We start from the raw sequence: 21,824 nt of genomic DNA on the forward strand, positions 1-21,824 counted from the left end.
CGAAGTTCGCAACCTTTAAATTTTTTTTTCTATATTTTAGAAAATTCCCGACTGTATATAGTAGGCGGAAAACAGTGCGACAAAAGAAGTATGTTCACGACCCCGATAGTAAAATGTCCATCAAATGCACACTTCAGAATCTCGTAAGTAGTAGGTCATCCGTGTAATTTTTGCCTACTGTAAGTTCTTTTCACATACTGTTTTTACTGACTATATACTAGGAATATTCAGACGGAGTTTGATCACGACAAACGGTAATGCCATCGATCTATTTATCAGAATTTGCTTTCAACACATTTCAAGGTTAAGGTTGAGTTTAGGGTAGCGGTCACTGGGTTAGTATTTGTTTCGGCTTTGTGTATGCAATCAGCACTCTGAAATAACCAATGAAATTCTTTGTGGGGGAAAAAAAGGCTTATTATTCAGGTAAGTTGCTGTTCAAATTTAGACTTTAAATAACATGATCAGGAAGATTCTCTTCAAACTGACAGTAGTTGGCTTAAAAAGGAAAGTTTGCTGTAAAGATTACATTTACACTCATTTCTACAATAGCGCCCCCTTGCGGCAACTCTGAGAAAGCACAAGCTACAATAGAACATGGTAGCATCATTCATGATTATGCACCTTTCCACAAATTTTATTGATCAAATATATAAAAAAATCTACTTTTGATAAAAAATAATTGGCAATGTTTTGAGCTAGAGAGGTTTCCAATGCTGAAGGCTTTAGGCACTTAGGCAACCTATTTGTCAGATATCTGGCTGGTGCTTAGAATAAAGCAAACATTACACAATAGTTTCTCCACGTCAAGATAGCGGTGGTCTTGTTTAGTGGGAGGGATTTGGGGGAATTATTACAGCTCTCTCGTTGATGTTTCTGACCATTTGTGAGTCTTCACTCAGTCACTCAGTTCAGGACGATATGCTCCTTCCACTGCTGTTATGGACGACTTTGCTCTGTCACATCTCCGACGGCCAGGCTTCCTCTCAAAGACAGTGCGTTTAATATTATATGAATATCGTTTAATAATGTGTAAATGTTCTCCTTGTCTTGACGAAGTTGATTTATAGTGTGTTTATCTTGTCAATTGAACAGCAAGAGGACAGTTTGGGGACCTAAAATGCTATTAGTGTACGTATATCTTTTTTGTGTTGTGTATTTTGTGCTTCTGAGAGAATTTTGTAAAAAATGTTCATGGATATCAAATTCTCAGTATTGATTTTTGTTGTATGTAAAATCAAATAGGGTTTATCTGTAAGTGAGTGTGTTCTGTGTTGACAGTGAGCCGGTTATTGACCCGTCTCCGACGTAAGTGTCCTCTGACCCTCTGAGTTGGTTAACGTCTCTGTAACACACTTCTTTTCTTTTCTTTTCTTTTCTTTTTTTTTAGTTTAGAATTATTATTTTAGAACGTCAGGCTATTCATAATATTTACTTTTCTTTTAGATTTTGGACCACTTTGACATTTTTTACTTTCTTTTACCACAAAAACAAAATAATTTCTTAATTTGGAAATTGTAAACATGTTTCCCATCGAAGTTATGTGTGCTTGGATGTGTATGTTTTGGTTTAGGTTTTCTATTCTAGCTCCAGCAAAGATAAGGCCTGGAACAAAACAGAACATCCTGATAGAGGGCCAGAATCTGTCCCGGTTACTGAAAGTCACTATCCATGTCTATGACTATCCAGTCTCCGAAACTGTCTATTTTCATGACTCAGTTATCCTCAAGTCAGACAACAACTACAGCGCCCTCAAGACCATTGAGGTGAATTTATCTATGAATGTATTTGATATTGGTTGGTTTAAACTTAGTTGGTTTAAGTTCTCACTTGTTTGAGACATTACTCATGTTGCTAGCTTGCTGAACCTAAATGTAATAAAATACGGTCTTTTGCCAGATTGATCCAAATGTGCTACGTCCAGATGGAAAGAAGAAATACGTGAAGCTGGTTGCTCAGTTCGGCAGATTCCATCGTGCAGAAAGAGTAATAACAGTGTCGTTCCGCACTGGACACATCTTCATTCAGACTGATAAACCTGTTTACAACCCTGGAGATGCAGGTCAGCTCTCACAAGTTGTCAAGCACATAATACCTCATTAGTGCATTGTTCAATCTTCCTTTCCTTGATCATTCCGGCATTTTCCAGTGCGTTGCAGGGCTTTTGTATCTGATGCAGAATTCCGTGCTTCCGAGAGAACCATATCCCTTGAGATTCAGGTGACTGTCGCTGGCATAGATATAAGCGTCATTACAGTTAGCAAGTCAACAGTTTATTTTTCTACAACAATGTTTCATGGCTCAATTGGCTCATGTTTCAGAATCCAGATGGTATTGCAGTACATGGTATTTCCAGATCCAAAGCAATAGATGGGATACTATCTGACATCTACCTCCTCTCCACTGTAGCCAAGTATGTAACTGTTCATTTATGGTTTATAGTATAATTACACAATTAGTATAGTTTGGGTGTTTAAATGTAATTTTCTCTGATTTATAATTAATAAAACATTCAATATTTTCAATTGTTTATATATATATATATATATATATATAATTTTATAATTAATTAGCCTATATATTAAATAGCTATATACATATACATTTAATTAAAATATAAGATCATAAAATAATGTAATTTATATTTAATATTATATATTAATATAATTATAATGCATTTACCCTGTACTCATGTAGCTGCTGATCTTTTTGATTTTCCAGAGAGGGCATGTGGAAAGTTGTTGCAAAGTTTGAGGGAAAAGAGAATATTTTCAGCAGAGAGTTTGAAGTAAAGAAATATGGTAAGCAATTCATATAATCTTCAGATTCTTATTGATTTCCCTCTGTCGGTGGGTTAACGCCATTTCTTCTTGCTCCCAAGTGCTCCCAGCGTTCAATGTCACTTTGACTCCAAAGACGTCTCACCTCGGTCTAGATGCAGATAAGCTGGAAGTAGAGATAACAGCCAGGTGTGTGAATCAAACTAGTCTGGATTTTCTGAATGTATTTAGACGCTGAAGTAACACTTTTATATATGTTCTATCGGTCAAAAATTTGGGGTTCAAAAATTTGGGGTTCAAAAACAAGAAATGTTTTTTGAGCAGCAAATCATCATATTAGAATGATTTCTGGAGGATCATGTGACACGGAAGACTGGAGTAATGATGCTGAAAATTCAGCTTTGCATCACAGGAATAAATAAATTTATTTAAAATATATTAATAATATATTTAAATAAATCTATTTTAATATACAAAATATATTCAAATATAAAAGTTATTTTAAATTGTTGTAATATTTCACAATGTGTTACCGTATCTTTTTATTGAATAAATGCAGCCTTGGCGAGAATAAGACTTTCAAAAGCATTACAAAATCTCTCTGACCCTGAATTTTTGAACAGTAACGTTTTGAATTCAACATTCACAAGTGTCCAAAAACCTTGAGGTCACTGTATATATTTCTTCCAGGTATCTTTATGGTGAACCAGTGCAAGGTGTTGCATATGTGCTGTTTGGTATTGAAATAAATGGTGAGAAGAAGAGACTCACATCTATGAAGCAACTGAATGATGTAAGTGGTTAAACAAGATAAAAAAAATTCACTTTAAGTATCTTAAACATTGAATCAGCTTTGTAGAAAGAGACTTTTGTAATCAATGTTTTTTACATTGCAGCTGAATGGAGGAATTGTTAGTTTGACTATGGAGGAGATAAAGAGGGTCTATCCCGACACAAACAGCCTAGTGGGGTCTTCTGTGTACGTCAAAGCGTCAGTAATGACCAGCACAGGTGGGGGATCAGGAAATATCAGCGTTTGCCTCATTATTGAGAGATTTCTCCTCTGAAAACACTCTTACGTCTTAAGACTTTCTTCTCAGGTAGCGACCTTGTGGAAGCAGAGAAATCCGGCATTAAAATTGTAATATCACCCTACATGCTCTCCATCAGGGATTCACCAAAGTATTTCAAACATGGCCTGCCATTTGGCATGACGGTAATTTAATATCTGTTGCGATGTTCACTGCTTCAAAGGATAGTTCACCCTTCATGTCATGTCATACCTGCTTGATTGAGCAGAATGCCCAAGCTGCTCTGTTCCATACACTGGACGGTGAACACGGGCTGTCAGGCTCCAAAAAGAACTCAATCGCAGTTTAATTTTAGTATTATTTCGAGTATTTATCAATATTTTGAGTTAGCTTTAATTTTTTTTTTAGTTTTAGTCATTTTAGTACTTCAACCTAAACTTCTTTCATTTCAGTTAGTTCCCATATATATATATATATATATATATATATATATATATATATATATATATATATATATATATATATATATATATATATAGGCCTACTGTATGTAAAAAAAACTACAATTAGAAATGCCTTGGGAACTATATATATAATACAAGCAATACATGTAAAAGTGTTATTCTACTGTTATTTATATACTACTATTATGGTGTTATTGTTATTTTGAAAAGGTTTTATTTTAATATTTTCACGTTTTTTAAATTTTATTTTAAGTTTTAGTAATTGTATGTGCTTTTGTCAATTTTGCCTTTTGTTGAATATTTTTTTAAGCTTCTAAAAAGATATTAAGCGCTGTTTTTTTGCATTTAGCATTTTGGGGTGAACTATTCCTTTAATCTGATTTTATGATAGGATTGTTGATTATTGCACATGACGGTAGCATTATTACGAATTAGTTTGTATTTTGCTTAGGTTACAGTGAGTAACCATGATGGCTCTCCAGCCCCTAATATTCCTGTTAAAATCAGCTTCCTTGAAAGCCCAATCAGTGTTCACAGCGGCGTCATCCCAGTCTACATCAACATGCCTAACACGGCCCACTCATTTGGACAATCACAGATACTGAAAGTAAGTCACTCACAGACTAAACATACACGCACAATAGAAACAATATACAAATTGTATTTAACTGTAAGATGAATGTGTGTGTGTGTATATATATATAAATACAAACATGGCATAGGATAAGTCATTTACATGCAATCTGCAAGCAATCACATCATTACTGCATGGCACAAGCTGATTGGCCTCTGCTGATCCTGCTGCCAATGAGATTGCTTGCTCAACATTTAAATAGTCTGGTTCAGTGTTTGCTGTAAGCTGGTCCTGCAGTGCGCTTTCAGAGGTCATCTGAACCCCTCCACCTCCCCCAGCTCCACCTGCCCAGATCTGCTACAGGATTTATGTATCTATTTATGCAACAGCAGCGTATCTTTCTTGCTCACAGCAGCGTGTTTGTGTATCTATTAGCAAGTTCATACTTACTCTGAAGCAGCGTAGCAGATCTAGTCCATCAAGACGAAATACATTAACATTGTTGTATTCATTAACCTGCCAAAACTACCCAGAGAGTTGTTATGATTGACGCACTCATGTGTAGGTGGAGACAGCGAATCCTTCACTGAAACCAGAACAGCAGGCTGTTTTAGAAGTGCACGTGGAGCCATATGCCCCCTATGCCGGCTACAGGAACTTCCTGCATATCTCAGTGGGCCTCAATCGAGTGGTGGTGGGCGACAGACTCAACGTCCAAGCGCACATCAAATCCCCACCGAATCAAAAAAAGCTTGTGGAGCAGCTTACGTATGCCGTGAGTATGGCATTTTGGGATGAAAATGACTGCAATCTTGGTATTGATTAACCTTACAATTGTTTTTATAGGTGTTAAACAAGGGAAATATAATTCATGCTGGGAGAGTGAATGTCAAAGACCTGGCTGTCATAAACATCCCTCTGCTGGTTACCGCAGAAATGCTACCTTCCTTTCGGATTGTGGCGTACTACATTTTGCCGTGGATACATAATGCGGAAGTGGTGGCAGACTCTGTGTTTGTTGATGTGGAGGACCGGTGTGTGGGTTCGGTGAGTTCATGTGGCGTCCATAAGAAATGAGTAACATTGCATGATTCTAGCACTTTACACTTATTTTTCAATAACGTAAGTAATTCTGCCTCTGGCTTTTAAACCACTTAAGAGGTTACTCTCTCCCCCCCCAAAAAAGTCCATATACCGGTAAGTTTAATGCCATAATAGTTGCTTGCATTTGTTTGTTTATGAGTGTTTTTGTGATTGTACTAGCTCAGTGTAGGACCAGTGGAGGGAGAAAAACAAAATTCCTACTCACCAGGCAGCAGCTTTAAATTTGAAGTGAAAGGTGACCCCGGAGCAAAGGTCAGCCTGGTTGCGGTGGATAACGCCATCTTTCTGTTGAGTAAAAACCGCCTGACACAGAAGAAGGTGAGTGATGGCGTAATTTTCACTGTACTCTCCAGAACCGTCTCCAGGGCCTCACTGACACTCATGACTCTTTCATGCAGGTGTGGGAGGTGGTGGGACAGGGCGATATGGGCTGCACCTCAGGAGGAGGCAGGGATAATATGGGTGTATTCAGTGATGCGGGACTGATGTTTTATTCCAGCTCAGGACGTTCCACTGACTACAAAAAAGGTAATCTTCATACATCTAACATCTAAATAATTGGACTAGAATAAATGTCATTTCACTACCATTCAAAGATTGGAACATATTTCATGTTTTTAAAGGGGTCATGACATGTTTTTATTTTATTTTATTATTATGTTCCCTTACGTGCAATTATAGTATTACTATAGTTTTTTTTTACAAAAAACTTTTAAAATGTAGTGATTTATGACCTTTTCCCACCCTGTTTCTCATCCTCTGATTCAAACAGTCTGTTTTGGGGGTGTTTCCCCTTTAAGAGTTCAGTGTTAACGCCCACTGTTATGATTGACTAACGTCAGTGCCTATGCATCAATTATTAACGCCCCAGCCAGAACATTTGCGGATTCGGCGTATTTAAAAAGTATTAAAGTTTTAAATACATTACTTAAAGTTTGCGTCGTCGTTGTTGAGCCCAGAATAGTCGGCACGGACTTATCTTTGAGCAACAGTTTTCTGGCAAAGCCAGCATCATTTTGGGATTTGTTCTCAAAACAGTCATCCTTCAAATGGACTGGGACGTCCGCAAAAAAATAAAGTGCATCCATTTTCCCCTGACGACTGGATCTTTCGCAGCGTATTCAAAGATGTTGTTTGTCCACAGCCAGGAACAGCACATCTGCGTGGCTTCGTAATTTCCCTGTACACAGACCCACTCGCTGTCCGTCGACTGAACACTTGTGAGGCGCGCGGCGCACGGGCGCGACAACGATACGAAATGAGCGTAGTTGTCTTGCGTTTTAAGCGTAGTTGTCTTGTGCTGGAGGCGGTCTATATGCAAACGCTGGTACGTCACTTCGTACCGTGACACCATGGATCCAGAACGAGCTGTATTTAGAGCTTGATTAAATAAATGATTCGTTTATAATGGGGAGGACGTCTTAAGCTATGAAACTTGCAGGACGTTTTAATGGTACAAAGACCTCTTATATACCAAAAGATCAAGGCAAATTTGGTTTCTCATGTCATGACCCCTTTAAAAATAAATCACAGCTGAATTTATTTAATCAAAAATACAGTAAAACGGTAATATTGTGAAATATTTTAGCAATTTAAAATAACTACTTTGTATTTAAATATTGTAAAATGTGATTTATTCCTGTGATCAAAGCTGAATTTTCAGCATCATTACTATTAATATTTTGTCTTGTTTTAAATACATATAAATACATTCTAGAATAGAAACAGCATTTATTTGAAATATGAATCTTTTGTAGCATTTTAAATGTCTTTACTGTCACTTTTGATCAATTTAATGCTTCCTTGATGAATTAAAGTATAACTTTCTTTCAAATAATACTGACCCCAAACTTTTGAACGGTTATATTTATAAAACAAGTCCAAATGACTTTAACACAGTAATGTATTGCAGGTTAATGGCAAAGTAACATTATGGCAATAATATCAAATATCATTGGTATTATGTTGAGATGCTCTCTAGGGTAAACTTGACCTTTAGCATCTCACCTTGGTTTCACAGCAAGCGATGCCATAGAAGAACCATTTTTGGTTCCCCAAAGAACCTTTCAGTGATCAGTTCTTAAAACCATTTTTTTCTTAGTGTGAACAACATTTTAAACATTTTAAAGAACCCTTTTCCACTATCAAGAACCTTTTGTGGAACGGAAAGGTTCCATGGATGTTAAAGGTTCTTCACGGAACCATAGATGCCAACAGAGAACCTTTCATTTTAAGAGTCTATTTCTTCTGGCTTGTTTGGAACAGATTGCTCCAGTAAATCTAGAAGAAGACGTTCTGCTGCCAAACTGCAGCTCAGAGAGCAGCTGGGTGAGTCGCTGTGCATCAGAAAACTTAGAGTTTGTTAGAGAAGTGGAGATATGAAAGTGTTAGCAAAAGCGCTAGCCAAATAGGGGAGTCGAGCTAATGCGCTAGGTCACCCTGCCTAAACACGTTCCTTTCTCTCAGAGAAGGAATATTCTGACGAGTTCCTGCAGAGATGTTGTGTGGACGGCATGCGGGAGATTCCCATGCCCTATTCGTGCTACCGCCGCTCCCTCTACATCACCGAGGACTGGAGCTGCGTGTTAGCTTTCCTTCACTGTTGCGCACAGTACAGAGGGGAGGAGCTTGGTGTCGTTACCAGGCCTCCGACGACCACCCTTCCACCAACCACCAACCCTACAGCCACCTCCCACCTTATTTTACCTATGCTTCATAGTGGATATGCCCGGGGTTATTTTCCTGGGTTACGTTATTCAGAACGTGTTGAGGCTGGCCGATCTGTCGTCCTCGAATCTCCCGTCCGAAGACTTGGGATGTCAGTAGTCTCAGCACGCATGGACAGTCATGTTGAAAGGATGAAAGAGGAGGTGGTGGTGGAGGAGGAGGAGGAGGAGGAGGAGCAAGAGTTCGATGAAGATGATTTAGCTGACATAGAAGACATTTACGTGCGCACCAAGTTCTTCGAGTCGTGGCTGTGGACTGACATCAGACTGCCCAGCGTACCCAAGTCTGATGGGTAAGAGTTTGACTTTGACTCAGTGAAGAAGTCCCACTTTTATCATGTTCATTGATGAAGTGTCTCTGTTATTCCAGGCTGGCTGTGTTTCCAGTGGACACGGTTCTTCCTGACAGTATCACTCAGTGGGGGTTTCTAGCCGTCAGTGCCTCACCTGAGAAGGGTAACAGTCCTGATCTTGTCTGAAGCATCTGTCTGTCTGCGCAGAGCTCCTTTATATGGTTTTAGATCTGCCATAGTGATAGCTGAATAATTACAATGAAAAAATATGAATTATGATTTTTTTTATTAGATTTGAATGCTATATGAGACATTTCTGCACATGAATTTGGAATATATTAATAATTCATATTTAGCTTGTAATGCAACAAGACAAGCATTTCTGCGTATTAATTATGGATATATTATTAATAATAATAATTATAATTTGTATTTAGCTTGTAATGCTACATAAAATATCAAGTGTTTCTGCATATGAATGTGATATTTTGATAATTGCTTAACTATAAATGGTACCTGTCAAGTGTTTTTGCATATGAACTATGAATATAATTATGTTTAGCTTTTAATGCTACATGCATTTCTGCATACAAATTATGAATATTTAAAAAAAAGTATTATTTCACTTTTAATGCTGCACTTCAAATGTATTATGAATATTTTATCAATAATTATTTACGTTTTAATGCTACATGTAACATGTTTCTGCATATGAATTATACATTTACAATAATGATGTTGTAAACATCTCTATCCTGCGTGAATATTTTAATAATTACTATTTCATGCTACATGTCAGACATTTCTGCAAATGAATGTGAAAATGTCCCTGAGAATGAGATCCTTCCTGGTTTGTGTAACTCTCGCAGGTTTCTGTGTAGCTGAACCTTATAACGTGCGAGCGTGGAAGCCGTTCTTCATAGACCTGCGTTTGCCTCACTCAGTGTCCAGAAATGAACATGTGCAAATCAAAGCTGTGGTCCACAACTACAGGAACTCAAAACTGGAGGTTAGATTCACCGCGTCACCAAACGATCACCACACTCCCACTCTGACGTCTCTGTGACCTGACCTGAACAGCTGTCTGTTTGCAGGTAATGGTGATCCTGGATAAGACAGAGGACATGTGTAGTGTGGCGTTTAGCGGACCCCACAGACAGCAGGTTTCGGTGCAGGCCAGCTCCTCCAAGCTCATTACATACACTATCATCCCCCTCAAAACAGGACAGCTCCCCCTACAGGTCACAGCCATTGCGGCCTCCTTCATGGGGCAAGATGCAGTGAGGAAGAATCTACGTGTGGTAGTAAGTTACAAAATCCTGCTCTGTCTTGTGTCTCACACACGTAATATTGAATATATTCGATATTTAACATGTTATGTGTTTTTAGTAACTGTCTGGGATATGATGCTATATCTTGTGTTTTAGGTAGAAGGCATCCAGACAATTAAAGTGAGGAGTTTTGTGTTGAGCCCCACTGAGAAAGGAGACAGTGGTAAGACTGGTTGGAAAACATTGTTACATTAGCAGTTTTATGTTTCTAAAGCAGGTAAATACAGGAGTTACTGTTTGTCAAAATGACGGAAATCACTTTGTGAAATATTATCAGTCAATGTTCGATGGCTGAAGGGTGAGTAGAATAATGTCATCTCATTGTACCCAGTTTTTAAAAATGCTTATTGCGTTCATAGAGTGAACCTTTCGCTCATTGTGTACAGTTTAACGGAAGTTAGTCCCATAGTTTGTGCAAAGCATCATGGGACGTAGAAAAAAAAAAATGTGTGATATACTGTGTATATACATATATACTTCGTATAATTATCTATAACTCAAAAATATTATTTATAAAATCACGCTTCAGTTTTTCTTTTTAAACCTTTTACACAGTATAAATGGGTCTTGATGCATGGAAAGTATGTTATGTTATTAAAATATATATGTTCCATTGAATAATTTATTTATTATATGATTTCATTTATACATTTTTGTTATAATAAATGCTGAAATATTTCCTTGGTCTCAGCTGGGAGACAGATGATAGAAGTGGAGAAGATGCAGCTGGACGCCGTTGTACCAAAATCTCTGCCGGAGACATTTGTCAATGTCAGAGGTTCGACATTTTATTAAGCAATATTCACAATACACACTCAATTACATAATGGACATTTATGTGAACGGACAAAACCGGGACATTCTTGACAGCTGACGTGAAGGATTCCCCAGTTTTATACGGATCTGTATGTGTGTTTTATCTGTTCTTCAGGTGATTTGCTGGCAGACAGCATTGATAACTCCATTCAGGAGGACTCGCTGGCATCGCTGATCCGCATGCCCGGCGGGTGTGTGGAGCAGAACCTGGCCACCATCACACTGCCCCTCATTGCAACCCATTACTTGGACCGCAGTGCAAACTGGGAAGTTGTGGGAGTAAATCGCAGAGAAGAGGCCATCAAATACATAAAAAAAGGTGCAATGAGACACAAACAGCGATGAACTGCATTCTTTCATATGTGATTAAGATCTATTATATTCTATTATTTGTTTTATTTATAGGTTACGAAAATCAACTTAATTATCGTAAAACGGATGACTCGTACCCTCCCTACGCCAAAGAAGGCACCAGCACATGGTATTCATGCTAGCACTAAACCACAGCACTATATTGACTGTTTCCCAGTCGAGTTCATGTGTCTTTATGTTCTGTCCGTCTCAGGGTCACTGCATATGTGGTAAAGGTGTTCTCCATGGCACACTCGTTTATCACTGTCGATGAGAAGCATCTGTGCGGCCCTCTGCTGTACCTTCTCAAGAATAAACAGAGTCCAGATGGTTCCTTTCAGGAGAACAATCCTGTCTATGACACCAGTATGACGGTGAGAATGAATGAACTGTGATTGCACTAGCTTCATGATCATCTATAAAAGGGGACCAGTGTCATCTGAATGCTTTCTCACAGTACTGGCGTACACTCGTTTTGTGATGCAGGGAGGCATGCGGGGCTCTGAATCCAGAGTGTCTATGACTGCATTCGTGCTCATTGCTTTGGCAGAGGCACAAAACGCTGTAACCTGCCAAGAGCCAGGCCTGGACATACAGGTAACTTAATGTTCAGGTAAAACTTAACTAAATTAACTAATTTAATAAAAAAAATTAAGTAAAAAAACATGAAATAACATTGTACAAAAATGATAATACAATGACGTTAAAGGGATAGTTCACTTTGAAATTAAATTTTGGTATGTTTTAGCTTACCTGAAGTGCATCCCAGATGTAGGTGTATTTGTCTCCGCAGTAGTTTTAATTTTGATATTTTTAGGTCAAACCGTTCTTGTCTGTCAGTCATATAATGCAGGTATATAGGCACTGTCTCCAAAAGCATGCAGAGATGTCTCTAATAGCATGCAGAGAAAAGACCAAATTAAAAAATTCCCCATCGTAAGTGCACATTGATGGCCTAAGACACGAAACAAGCGGTTTGTGTGATAAAACGAACAGTATTTATATAGTTTTTATCTCTTTTACACAACCACGTCCATCTGATCTGTTTACTTAGTCTGCGCAAGCGACGTAGAGCGCTCCGGAATGCTCCGGAAGTGGTCTCCCGGATGAGTTCGCGCGAGCTTACGTAAATGTATTTTTTTTACATTAGTTTAAACATCCCGGATAAGCGCAAACTAGTACCATTTAACTGTAAGTAAGTAAACAGATCAGATGGACGTGGTTGTGTAAAAGAGTTAAAAAACGATATAAATACTGTTCGTTTTATCACAATATTTAGACATTTTCAGGAAAATATTTGCCATCTTCAAAAAATCCCATTAAATGTACACTCCCCTCAATTCTGAAGGGACCTCCGCCAATCAGAAAACAGAAACAGTGACCCCGCCCACTTATTCAGCATCTTGAGTTCCTGAAGTTTACCCCCCCCCCCCCGCCCTTTTTTTAAAATACCGGTGTATATATAAAAAAATATATACCGGTAAGTAAATAGACAAAGGTACAACACTGATTCATGTTGTACATCCGGGCAACCCAGACAACTGAAATTGAATAACATACGTGTTGACATGTTCAATGATGCTAATTGTAGTTTTTTTACATTCGATCATTGCAGGACAAGTCCAGAAAAGCAGCGATGTATATAAGAGAGCATTTCCCCCGGCTGTCGAGGCCGTACACAGCGGCTATAGCATGCTACGCCTTAGCAGTCTCCAACCACGGCTGCATGAAGAGCATGTTGCTAAGATTAGCCTCACCTGGTACATAGCTTTTGAAAACAAAAACATTAAATATGTTGCTTTGTGTGGGCTTGTCTTTCTCATCTTTCTTTATTTTCTGTCTACAGATCGTACCCACTGGCCTGACTCTGATAATTATTTCTTCACACTGGAAGCTACAGGCTACGCGTTGTTAGCGCTTATCAAAAGTGGCCACATGGAAGAAGCAGCCGCCCCCTTTCAATGGCTGAGCGAGAAGCGTGGCATTGGTGGAGGGTACGGCTCTACTCAGGTAATAAAACGTGTAAACCTTTACTACTTGTCTTACATTTGTATTTAAGGTACATGGTTATTCATATAATGACTGTTTTCTCCCATCAGTCTACTATGGTAGTGCTACAGGCCCTGTCTGAGTACCTCGTGAAGAGCCCTCCTTCTACTGACCTCAATTTATTGGTGCAGCTCAGTGTTCCCGGTCGCAGTGACGTACGCTGGACCTTCAATCCCGAAGTTGCTTACGTGGCCCGATCTTCAAAGGTGCGATAGTATATCTTTCAAACTCACCTTTACAGTTTTAATCAAAATGTTTATTGGAAAAATGTATAGCCTTTCAGCTGTTTGCAATGAACAAATCAAACAAAAGTAATTATAGCTCAACACAACAAATGTTGTTTGGTTCCCCCAAATTCAACTGAAAATGCAACTTTTAATGACTTCTGCAGTCTCAAAATGATTCAACCCCTTCATGGCACACATCTTTAGCCTGGCTCCGCTCTCCTGCGTACTTCAGCTCAATTTTCATTTTCCTTCAGTACTACGTCTGGGATTGTGGTGTATTCTTGGGTTTTCTCCAGTAAATTTTTTACCGGTCCAATCAGCGAACAGAGGGATAGCTGAGAACGATGACGTTGAGGTTGTGCGCTAGTCTGAGTCGTCATACGTCACGACCAAACGTTAGCGATTGGTTATGGCAAATCCAGAGTGACTCTGGGCAGATCCAATAGTTTTAAACTTCAACAGAGTTAACGCTTCTCAATGGAGAGAGGCCAGACTCTCTGTACAAATGAAATGTACGAGAGTCTGGTAGAACCAGGCATCTTTGGTACTTAGTAGAACCCAATAGGATTTTTCCATTGGCTTTTGGATTATTGCCATGTTGGTGACCAATAAACCAACATGATTCTCACATGTTTAGTTCATCAAGATAATATTCACAAATTAACACAACTTTTATGAATTTTGAAGCCTAAATACAGTTGGCAGAAGATACAATATGTCATTTTTTTCGCCGCTAGGGATCGCTAACTTCTTACAATAACAAAGGTGAAGGTTGATGACGCAAAATTTCCTGCGGAATTATGGAACTTGTCATCAAGCCGATGGATCTAATAATGTTTATGGATGAGTGAATAGATTGATGTTCTTATCATGACTGTGGTGTGAAGTAGAGGTCTTCAGGTGAACCCGTTGACCCGTTGACCCGGGACCCGACCCGGGACCCGTACGGGTTCGGGTCTATATTTTAAATGATCAGCCGGGTCCGGGTCGGGTCGAATCTATTACTTCGGGTCCCGGGTCTGTTTAACATTGTGTGTAATACCCGTGCGAGTCATCAAATCTCAAAAATGCGTCTTGTCACACTCATATTTAATATATTTTAAATCAGTAACATAATCTGAGGTGAACTGTCACATGAATGCTTACTTTGACACTCAAAATAAATTGCGTTAAAAAGCATATTTTAGGTTGATCCATCCAGCTAGCGCGCATTTGCAGTCAAGCGCGTGTCATGTTTCTATGGCAACCAGTTACCAGAGGCAGAGCTTCAGTGAGGGACAGCCAAACCGCGCTTTAGATTTTACAATGTCAATTAATCGTTTTGTTCAATCTTAAAGTTTTAGTGGTCAGATTCAGATTCGATGATGCAGAGCAGAGAGCACGGAGATGATAAATAACGTCAGCGCAGCGGCCATGGCACTGAACGAGCAATCGTTATTATAGTTCAAAAAGGCAAACAGCCAAAAGTTATTGTGCGAGTTAGCAGCTAACTCGTTTAATTTGTCATCCGTCACCGTGAGTCCGTGACATCATGTGGACTTTTGAAGCTGAAATAACAAGGATTAAGCTTGGACTTGGTGGAATAACGAGAGGAATAACATAACTTTCTTGTCGGAGCCGAAGGATTGTAATGCATCACAGCCAGTCAGGTAACGTAACGTTACAAGGAAAGGATGGAGAGACTACTAACTTTACGCTGCTACGGCTCCTTAAATTAGGTAAGACAAAAAGTTGTAATTTTTCGCAACAGGTTTATTGACTTGTAATAGCAGTTTAAAGTGGAAAATGTGACAATCGGGTCCAGTCGGGTCTGTGTCTTCCCGGCAGTTTCGGGTCCAGCTTACAAAAAATTTATCGGGTCTGCACGGGTCCGGGTCCAGCTTTTGAAATAATAGTCGGGTCCGGGTCGGTTCGGTGTAGCAAATTACGGGTCCCTTCCGGTTCGGGTAAGAATTTTTGGACCCGTGAAGACCTCTAGTGTGAAGCAGGGCGCGATTGCTAATAAGAGACAGATATCAGCGTCACACGCGAGTCCCGCGGATATAAAGGAATAAGGACATTTCATTCTACCGAACTACCCGCAAGTGCTGAATTACTACTCACACAGGTCAGTTTATTAGACGAATTGAGGTAACTTGTGAGGTAACGCAACGCTGTTTGACTTGGTCTACTACACTATCACACTATCACACTAAACTCATTTGAGTGTGGTGAAAGTTATAATGTTATTGTATGTTAGTTTGTTGGCTATATAAGACTAGCAGTAAGCTAGATCAACATTAGAATAACATACTGATCATATTCTAACATTTCATCATGTTGAGCTATATAACATTGATTAGTTTTATGTACATTTGCTCACCTGTCTAATAAAGTACATACAAGAGCTCTGTCAAGTTGAAGTTTGTCACGGACGTGGAGCTCTCGGCATCTCGAAAACGCCACGCTGACATTGATCCTCATTTTAGTTCTCCTTTTTTCCCAAAGTCTGCTTGCCATGGTTCATAATGTTTGAACGAAACAACAACAGCATGCAGCTAGATGTTGCGCACTACGCAGTTGTCCACATCTGTTGCCAAGGTTACTAGGGAAGTACTACGAGCAGAAACCAGGGCTAACGCGGATATTACGTCATTGACAGGCGACAAGTGAACGGGGATTCCGGGACAGAAAATTAAAATTGGATTTTTTAAAATTGGAATTTCTCTGAAATTAAAAATCTTTGGGAACTTTTGGGATATTGTAAGTTCACAACTGCAGGAAATATATCACACTGTGCTAGTGATTTTGGGATATTTTATTTCAAAATTCTTACATATTGTACCTTTAAAAGCTAAACGTAGGCTACATTAAACAAACTAGACCAGGGTCACATGACTTCAACTTCACCAACACAAAGGCCCTGTACAATAACTACTTAACTCACCTTCATTATTTTTTTTAGGTACCTCTTGACCAGGAATTCACAGTGGTGGCTTCTGGGAAGGGCAAGGGAATTTTGGAGGTGCTAAATTCCCACATCTACACCAAAGTATTGAATTATTAATATACAAAACAAGACGTAATCTGGTTACAATCTTTTGTCTGTTGCATTTTGTGTTTCAGGTAGTGACTGTGTACCACCAGCTTCCTGATGTGTACGAGAACAGCACGTGTAACGGCTTTCTGCTGGACGTCTCCATCGCTGAGACTAGTGGTATGTTCTCTAATCAGTTTATATGAAAAAAATAAAATAATAATAATTACAATTTTTACATTTCTCATAGCTGCGAGATATAAACGTGCAACTTTGAGTTATAAAGTCAGAATTGTGGGATGTATTGTGTTTTTTTTTTACACTGTACACATATAGCGGACAAGTTTTAATTAAGATGCTCTGGTCCATTTTAGAAAAAACCCCACCGGATGTAGAAAAATCCTACAGACTCAATATCCACGTGAGGTGAGCGCGTGTATGCTGGTAGATATCTTGTTTTTTGCTAGGATATATTATTGTGGTTCCCACAATTCTCTGCTTTGCACCCTCAAAGGGCTCTGGAGGGACGGCAAGTGAGGATGGTTATTCTGGACATCGGCCTGCCCACCGGCTTTGAGCCTGAAAACTCAGATTTAGAGTTGGTAAGACCAAACTCATGACAGTTTGTCAAACTCATGACAAACTTATGTCAAACTCATGACATAATGTGGCATTACATTAGCGATAACAGCTAATCATGTAGCTAGCTTTGTTGTAGCCTGCCAATAGAACATTTGGAGGCATCACCTGTGCACTCCAGACGTGAAAGCTCTAATTTTGGCCAAATTTTGCAGGATTACTATGTATCTATCATGGAGAATGCAATCCCATAATACATTGCGACAAGCTTCATCCAAGATGGTTGAAAAAAGGATGGTTAAAAATATCATGATTTTTTTCATTCAACACACCAGTGGGCTTTTCTACCCAATATTTGTGTGTGCTTTGTATTTTTATGCCAAGAGTATTGTGTTTTTAGCTTAGCAACATGCTAACACTGAACTCTATTGGAATCAATTGTGGGTTGAGTCTATTTGTGTTGCACGCAGTTTCTGACTATGAAGAGCAATTCAAATATGTCCCCTTGACAGTTAGGATGCAGCTACTGTACCTACATAGAACGTATGCAGCAAGGCAAATCATTAGGTTATAGAAGTGATAATGTCAGGTTTTTTTTTTTTTTTTATAGCTTAAAAATTCAGTGGACCGCTACATTAACAACTTCCAAGTGGTGGACAACCTGAGTGACAGAGGATCCCTCATAATTCACTTGTTTAAGGTAACCCAACAACCACCCTAAAAGTTAATACTTGTTTACCATGATGTAAATGAAGGCAACATTGAATATTTGTCTTTGTGTGTGTGAATGACCCGGACAGGTGTCCAGTACTGAGACAGACATGATCTCATTCAGACTGCATCAGAAATTTAAAGTGGGGCTCCTTCAGCCTTCCACTGTCACAGTTTACCAGTACTACAACAAAGGTTCGTACACACAAAGGTTTGTGAAGTTACACGACTAATCTACACCGTTAAATGTACACTGTGTAGTTTTAAGTATTCTTAGCTAAAATCAATGTCTTTATTCATAAATATGTCCTCATTGGTGTAAAATGACCTCTGCCAATGATCTGACTTATCCTCGTAAGCGAAGACTTTCTTATCTTTATTTAGATTGGACGGGTAAGTCCACTGAGGCTTCCATGTCGTTCCGCCATTTTGAAAAACTATAATAGCAGAGAGGGACAAAAAGCATTAGGCTACCTCAACGCGTTTCCACAACAGAGCCAGCGTCACGTGACTGAAACCAGCTGAGACGGACAAGGAGATCAGTGAGAGGCGCTTTTCACTGTCCCGGCAAATTTGAAAGGCTGCACGGTACTTCATAATGCAGGATCGTACTTATGCCGAGCCACAGGAGATGCTTTTTACAGTCTGTGATTCACTGTAACATTAGTTTGTTCGTTGTGTGTCAAGTTGCAGTTTGTTTGAAATAACGAAGCTCATCACCCGAAAGAAAACTCGATGAAGTGCTATTGGAAGACATGTTGTCATAGCTTCTTGGTACATAACGGCTACCGTAGTTGCAAAACTAATTTGAAAAAGCGAGGTGCTAGAGAGCACTATTCGTTTGAATGTAAAATACAATTTCACCACTAGATGGGAGAAATTCCTACACAGTGTACCGTTAAGTATTAAACTTGGCCACCAAACTCATCTCACATTATTTCTGCTACTGGCACAAACTCAAACGTCTTGCTATTCACACAGAATGTATTTTTGCAGGTAAAAAGTGAGAGGTAGGGTAGTGGAATGAAGAAAAAATGGTCCCACTTTATATTAAGTGGCTTTAAGTACTATGTACTTGCATCGAAAAATAAGTACAATGTACTTATTGTGTTCATGTTGTATTGTAAAACACTTTTGCTGCTATTGAGATGTAATACGGGTAAGGTTAGGGACAGGTGTGCTGGTATGGTTAAGTTTAAGGGTGGGTTAAGGTGTCAGGGAAGGGTCTACAGTGTAATTACAAATCTAATTACATACATTAATTACAGCTGTAATTACATGCAGGTATTTAAAAATATAAGTACAATGTAAAAACATGTATGTACACAATAAGTCCATTGTATCAAATTAGTAATTTCAATGTAAGTACATAGTACTTAAAGCCACTTAATATAAAGTGGGACCCTTTATTTTTAAGGGTGGCATAGTTACATTGCACTGACTCAAATACGTTCTGAGTAATATGAATTAACTTCATATACTTATAGAGTTACATCTTAAGTTTGACATAAAAGTAATCAAATTATCTAGCACTCCCCTTGTGGGCTCACGAACCCCAATTTGAAAACCCATTTAACCTGATGAATGGATTCCCGCACAAGACATGTGAAAAATAGATTATTAAGAGTTCGTTTCCATGACTTATTAGGTAACGTGATCGTGATTATGATCTTTGTTCTGTCAGATAAGCGTTGTAGCAGATTCTACTCTCCTCCTGAAGACCAACAGCAGCTCGATCAGATCTGCAAAGACGACGTGTGCCGCTGCTCACAGGGTGAGTTCGGCAGGACTATCTTTATGTTTTCAATCAACTTTTCAACATTTACCAGTTATAAAACTTTCTTTCATAGGTGACTGTTGTGTAGTAAAAGAAGACTTGTCTTTTGGGAAAGAAAAGAGGAAGGCTGCTGTGTGCATTGGATTACATCATGGTAAAAGTTTCTTTTTTGGGGGAACACATCATGATGTCACCATCTTCTCATTAAATGTGTCTTTTCTTCAGCCTACAGGGTCAAACTGATCAGCGCCAGCCAGAGTCACTATGACCAGTACGAGATGGAGATTGTGCAGGTTATCAAAGAGGGTACGTCTACTACGCTCTTAAATGAACACGTCGACTGTTTGGGACTTTAGCTTATTCACCGTATCCCCCAGAGTTAGAGAAGTCCATACATACCCTTCTCATCTCCGTGCGTCCCATAACTCTGTCTGACGCACCCACTGCTAGCCTAGCTTAGCACAAAGACTGGAGGTAAACGGCTCCAGCTAGCATACTGCTCCCAATAAGGGACAAAATAACGCCAACATTTTCCTATTTACATGTTGTGATTTGTATAGTCACAGCGTGTACAAATAACAAGGTCACATGAGACACAGCCATCTTCTAACCATATACATACCGGGAACTATATTCTCAGAAGGCGAAGCACTTATTTTGTCACTTATTGGGAGCAGTATGCTAGCTGGAGCCGTTTACCTCCAGTCTTTGTGCTAAGCTAGGCTAGCGGTGGGTGCGTCAGACAGAGTTACGGCACGCACGGAGATGAGAAGGGTATGTATGGACTTATCTTACTTTGGGGGATACGGTGAATAAGCTAAAGTCCCAAAAAGTCGGCATGTTTCTTTAAAAGGGGACCTATTATGCCCTTTTACTAAATCTTGATTTTAAGAACATTTTAAAAATCTAAAGAACCCTTTTCCACTATTAAAAGAACCTTTTGCATCATGGAAAGTTTCCATGGATGTTAAAGGTTGTTCACGGAATCATAGATGCCAATACCTTTATTTTTAAGAGTGTAGAGTCTTATCTAAACTGCCTCGTGTACCTCCATACATTTCTGTTCGTGTAGGGACAGAAGAAGGTCTGATCGAGAAGGAAAGACGAACGTTCCTCTCTCATGCGAGCTGTAGGACAGGGCTTGGTTTGAGAGAGGGTCAGGACTATCTGATCATTGGGCCGATCGCTGATGTTTGGCAAGCAGGGAGCACGTCCAACAGGTGGGTAGCGTAATAGCACTGGACATGTACATGTTAGGGTCTGTATTTGACTATTCGCTCACGGTTTGCCTCTCAGGTATGTGTATACGCTGGGTAAAGACACGTGGGTCGAGCGCTGGCCGGCTGAGTCTGAATGCGCTGCTGGATCTCCTCTGCAGGTGAAATGCGACGAGCTGAAGAGCTTCGCAACGGCACTGACAGAAAGCGGCTGTCAGTATTGAGGAAAATGCTATTCTTTGAATATACTGATGAATTTTGTCATGTTTATTGGGGTTTTTTTAGGCCACAGAAGAAAAAAATCTGTTATTGCTAGTATTGCGTGTAAAAACAACTACCAAAAAAAATGCAATCATTTAATCTGTACCAGAATGTGTACAAAAAAAAACAACGAATACCCTGATGTCATATTATACTGTATATCATTGATAAAAGTGTTACAGAACTGTGCTGTTGTGCTAAATGTTTTTGTTTGTTTGTTTAGAAACACTATAATATGTGCCTATAGGCTGAATGTAATACATAGCCTACTATGTGCATGATGTCACCGTTTTCATGTTTTTGTAGTTTACTTGGAGACAATAATGTTATTGTTTTTAAAAACGTTTTCAGGCCCTTAAAGGGATAGTTCACTTTGAAATTAAATTTTGGTATGATTTAGCTTACCTGAAGTGCATCCAAGATGTAGGTGTCTTTGTCTCCGCAGTAGTTTCAATTTAGATATTTTTAGGTCAAACCGTTCTTGTCTGTCAGTCATATAATGCAGGTATATAGGTAC

The 21,824-nt window shown here is 39.1% G+C and overlaps 1 protein-coding gene across 1 annotated transcript; it reads left to right on the plus strand.

Annotated features, from left to right (window-relative positions):
• Window positions 1-865: 865 nt before the first annotated feature.
• On the plus strand, window positions 866-21,494 carry LOC306988073 (complement C3-like). The gene is made up of 42 exons (XM_079592781.1): window positions 866-995; window positions 1,096-1,131; window positions 1,282-1,308; window positions 1,574-1,766; window positions 1,900-2,062; window positions 2,150-2,220; window positions 2,322-2,413; window positions 2,722-2,801; window positions 2,882-2,969; window positions 3,471-3,573; window positions 3,677-3,791; window positions 3,881-3,996; window positions 4,727-4,882; window positions 5,415-5,624; window positions 5,696-5,896; window positions 6,113-6,271; window positions 6,352-6,481; window positions 8,219-8,281; window positions 8,420-8,972; window positions 9,050-9,135; window positions 9,842-9,981; window positions 10,067-10,276; window positions 10,400-10,466; window positions 10,995-11,081; window positions 11,235-11,438; window positions 11,525-11,600; window positions 11,685-11,844; window positions 11,957-12,067; window positions 13,086-13,230; window positions 13,317-13,480; window positions 13,570-13,725; window positions 16,691-16,750; window positions 16,852-16,942; window positions 17,137-17,188; window positions 17,277-17,364; window positions 17,952-18,041; window positions 18,142-18,247; window positions 19,737-19,826; window positions 19,903-19,983; window positions 20,055-20,135; window positions 20,902-21,049; window positions 21,126-21,494. The coding sequence occupies exons 1-42, from the start codon at window positions 871-873 to the stop codon at window positions 21,268-21,270; spliced, it is 5,319 nt and encodes a 1,772-aa protein (XP_079448907.1). The 5' UTR covers window positions 866-870; the 3' UTR covers window positions 21,271-21,494.
• The last annotated feature ends 330 nt before the right edge of the window (window positions 21,495-21,824 follow it).

The sequence above is a fragment of the Phoxinus phoxinus genome (genome assembly GCF_949152265.1).
Source record: "Phoxinus phoxinus genome assembly, chromosome: 20".
Classification (NCBI taxonomy): domain Eukaryota; kingdom Metazoa; phylum Chordata; class Actinopteri; order Cypriniformes; family Leuciscidae; genus Phoxinus; species Phoxinus phoxinus.

What these genes read in the sequence shown, in the direction of transcription:
- LOC306988073 (XM_079592781.1), top strand. Translation starts at nt 871, where the DNA reads ATGTTTCTGACCATTTGTGAGTCTTCACTCAGTCACTCAGTTCAGGAC. An exon ending in TTCCACTGACTACAAAAAAG is followed by an intron (nt 6,482 to 8,218) that starts GTAATCTTCATA and finishes TGTTTGGAACAG; the next exon opens with ATTGCTCCAGTAAATCTAGA. An exon ending in AGGGCAAGGGAATTTTGGAG is followed by an intron (nt 16,751 to 16,851) that starts GTGCTAAATTCC and finishes TTTGTGTTTCAG; the next exon opens with GTAGTGACTGTGTACCACCA.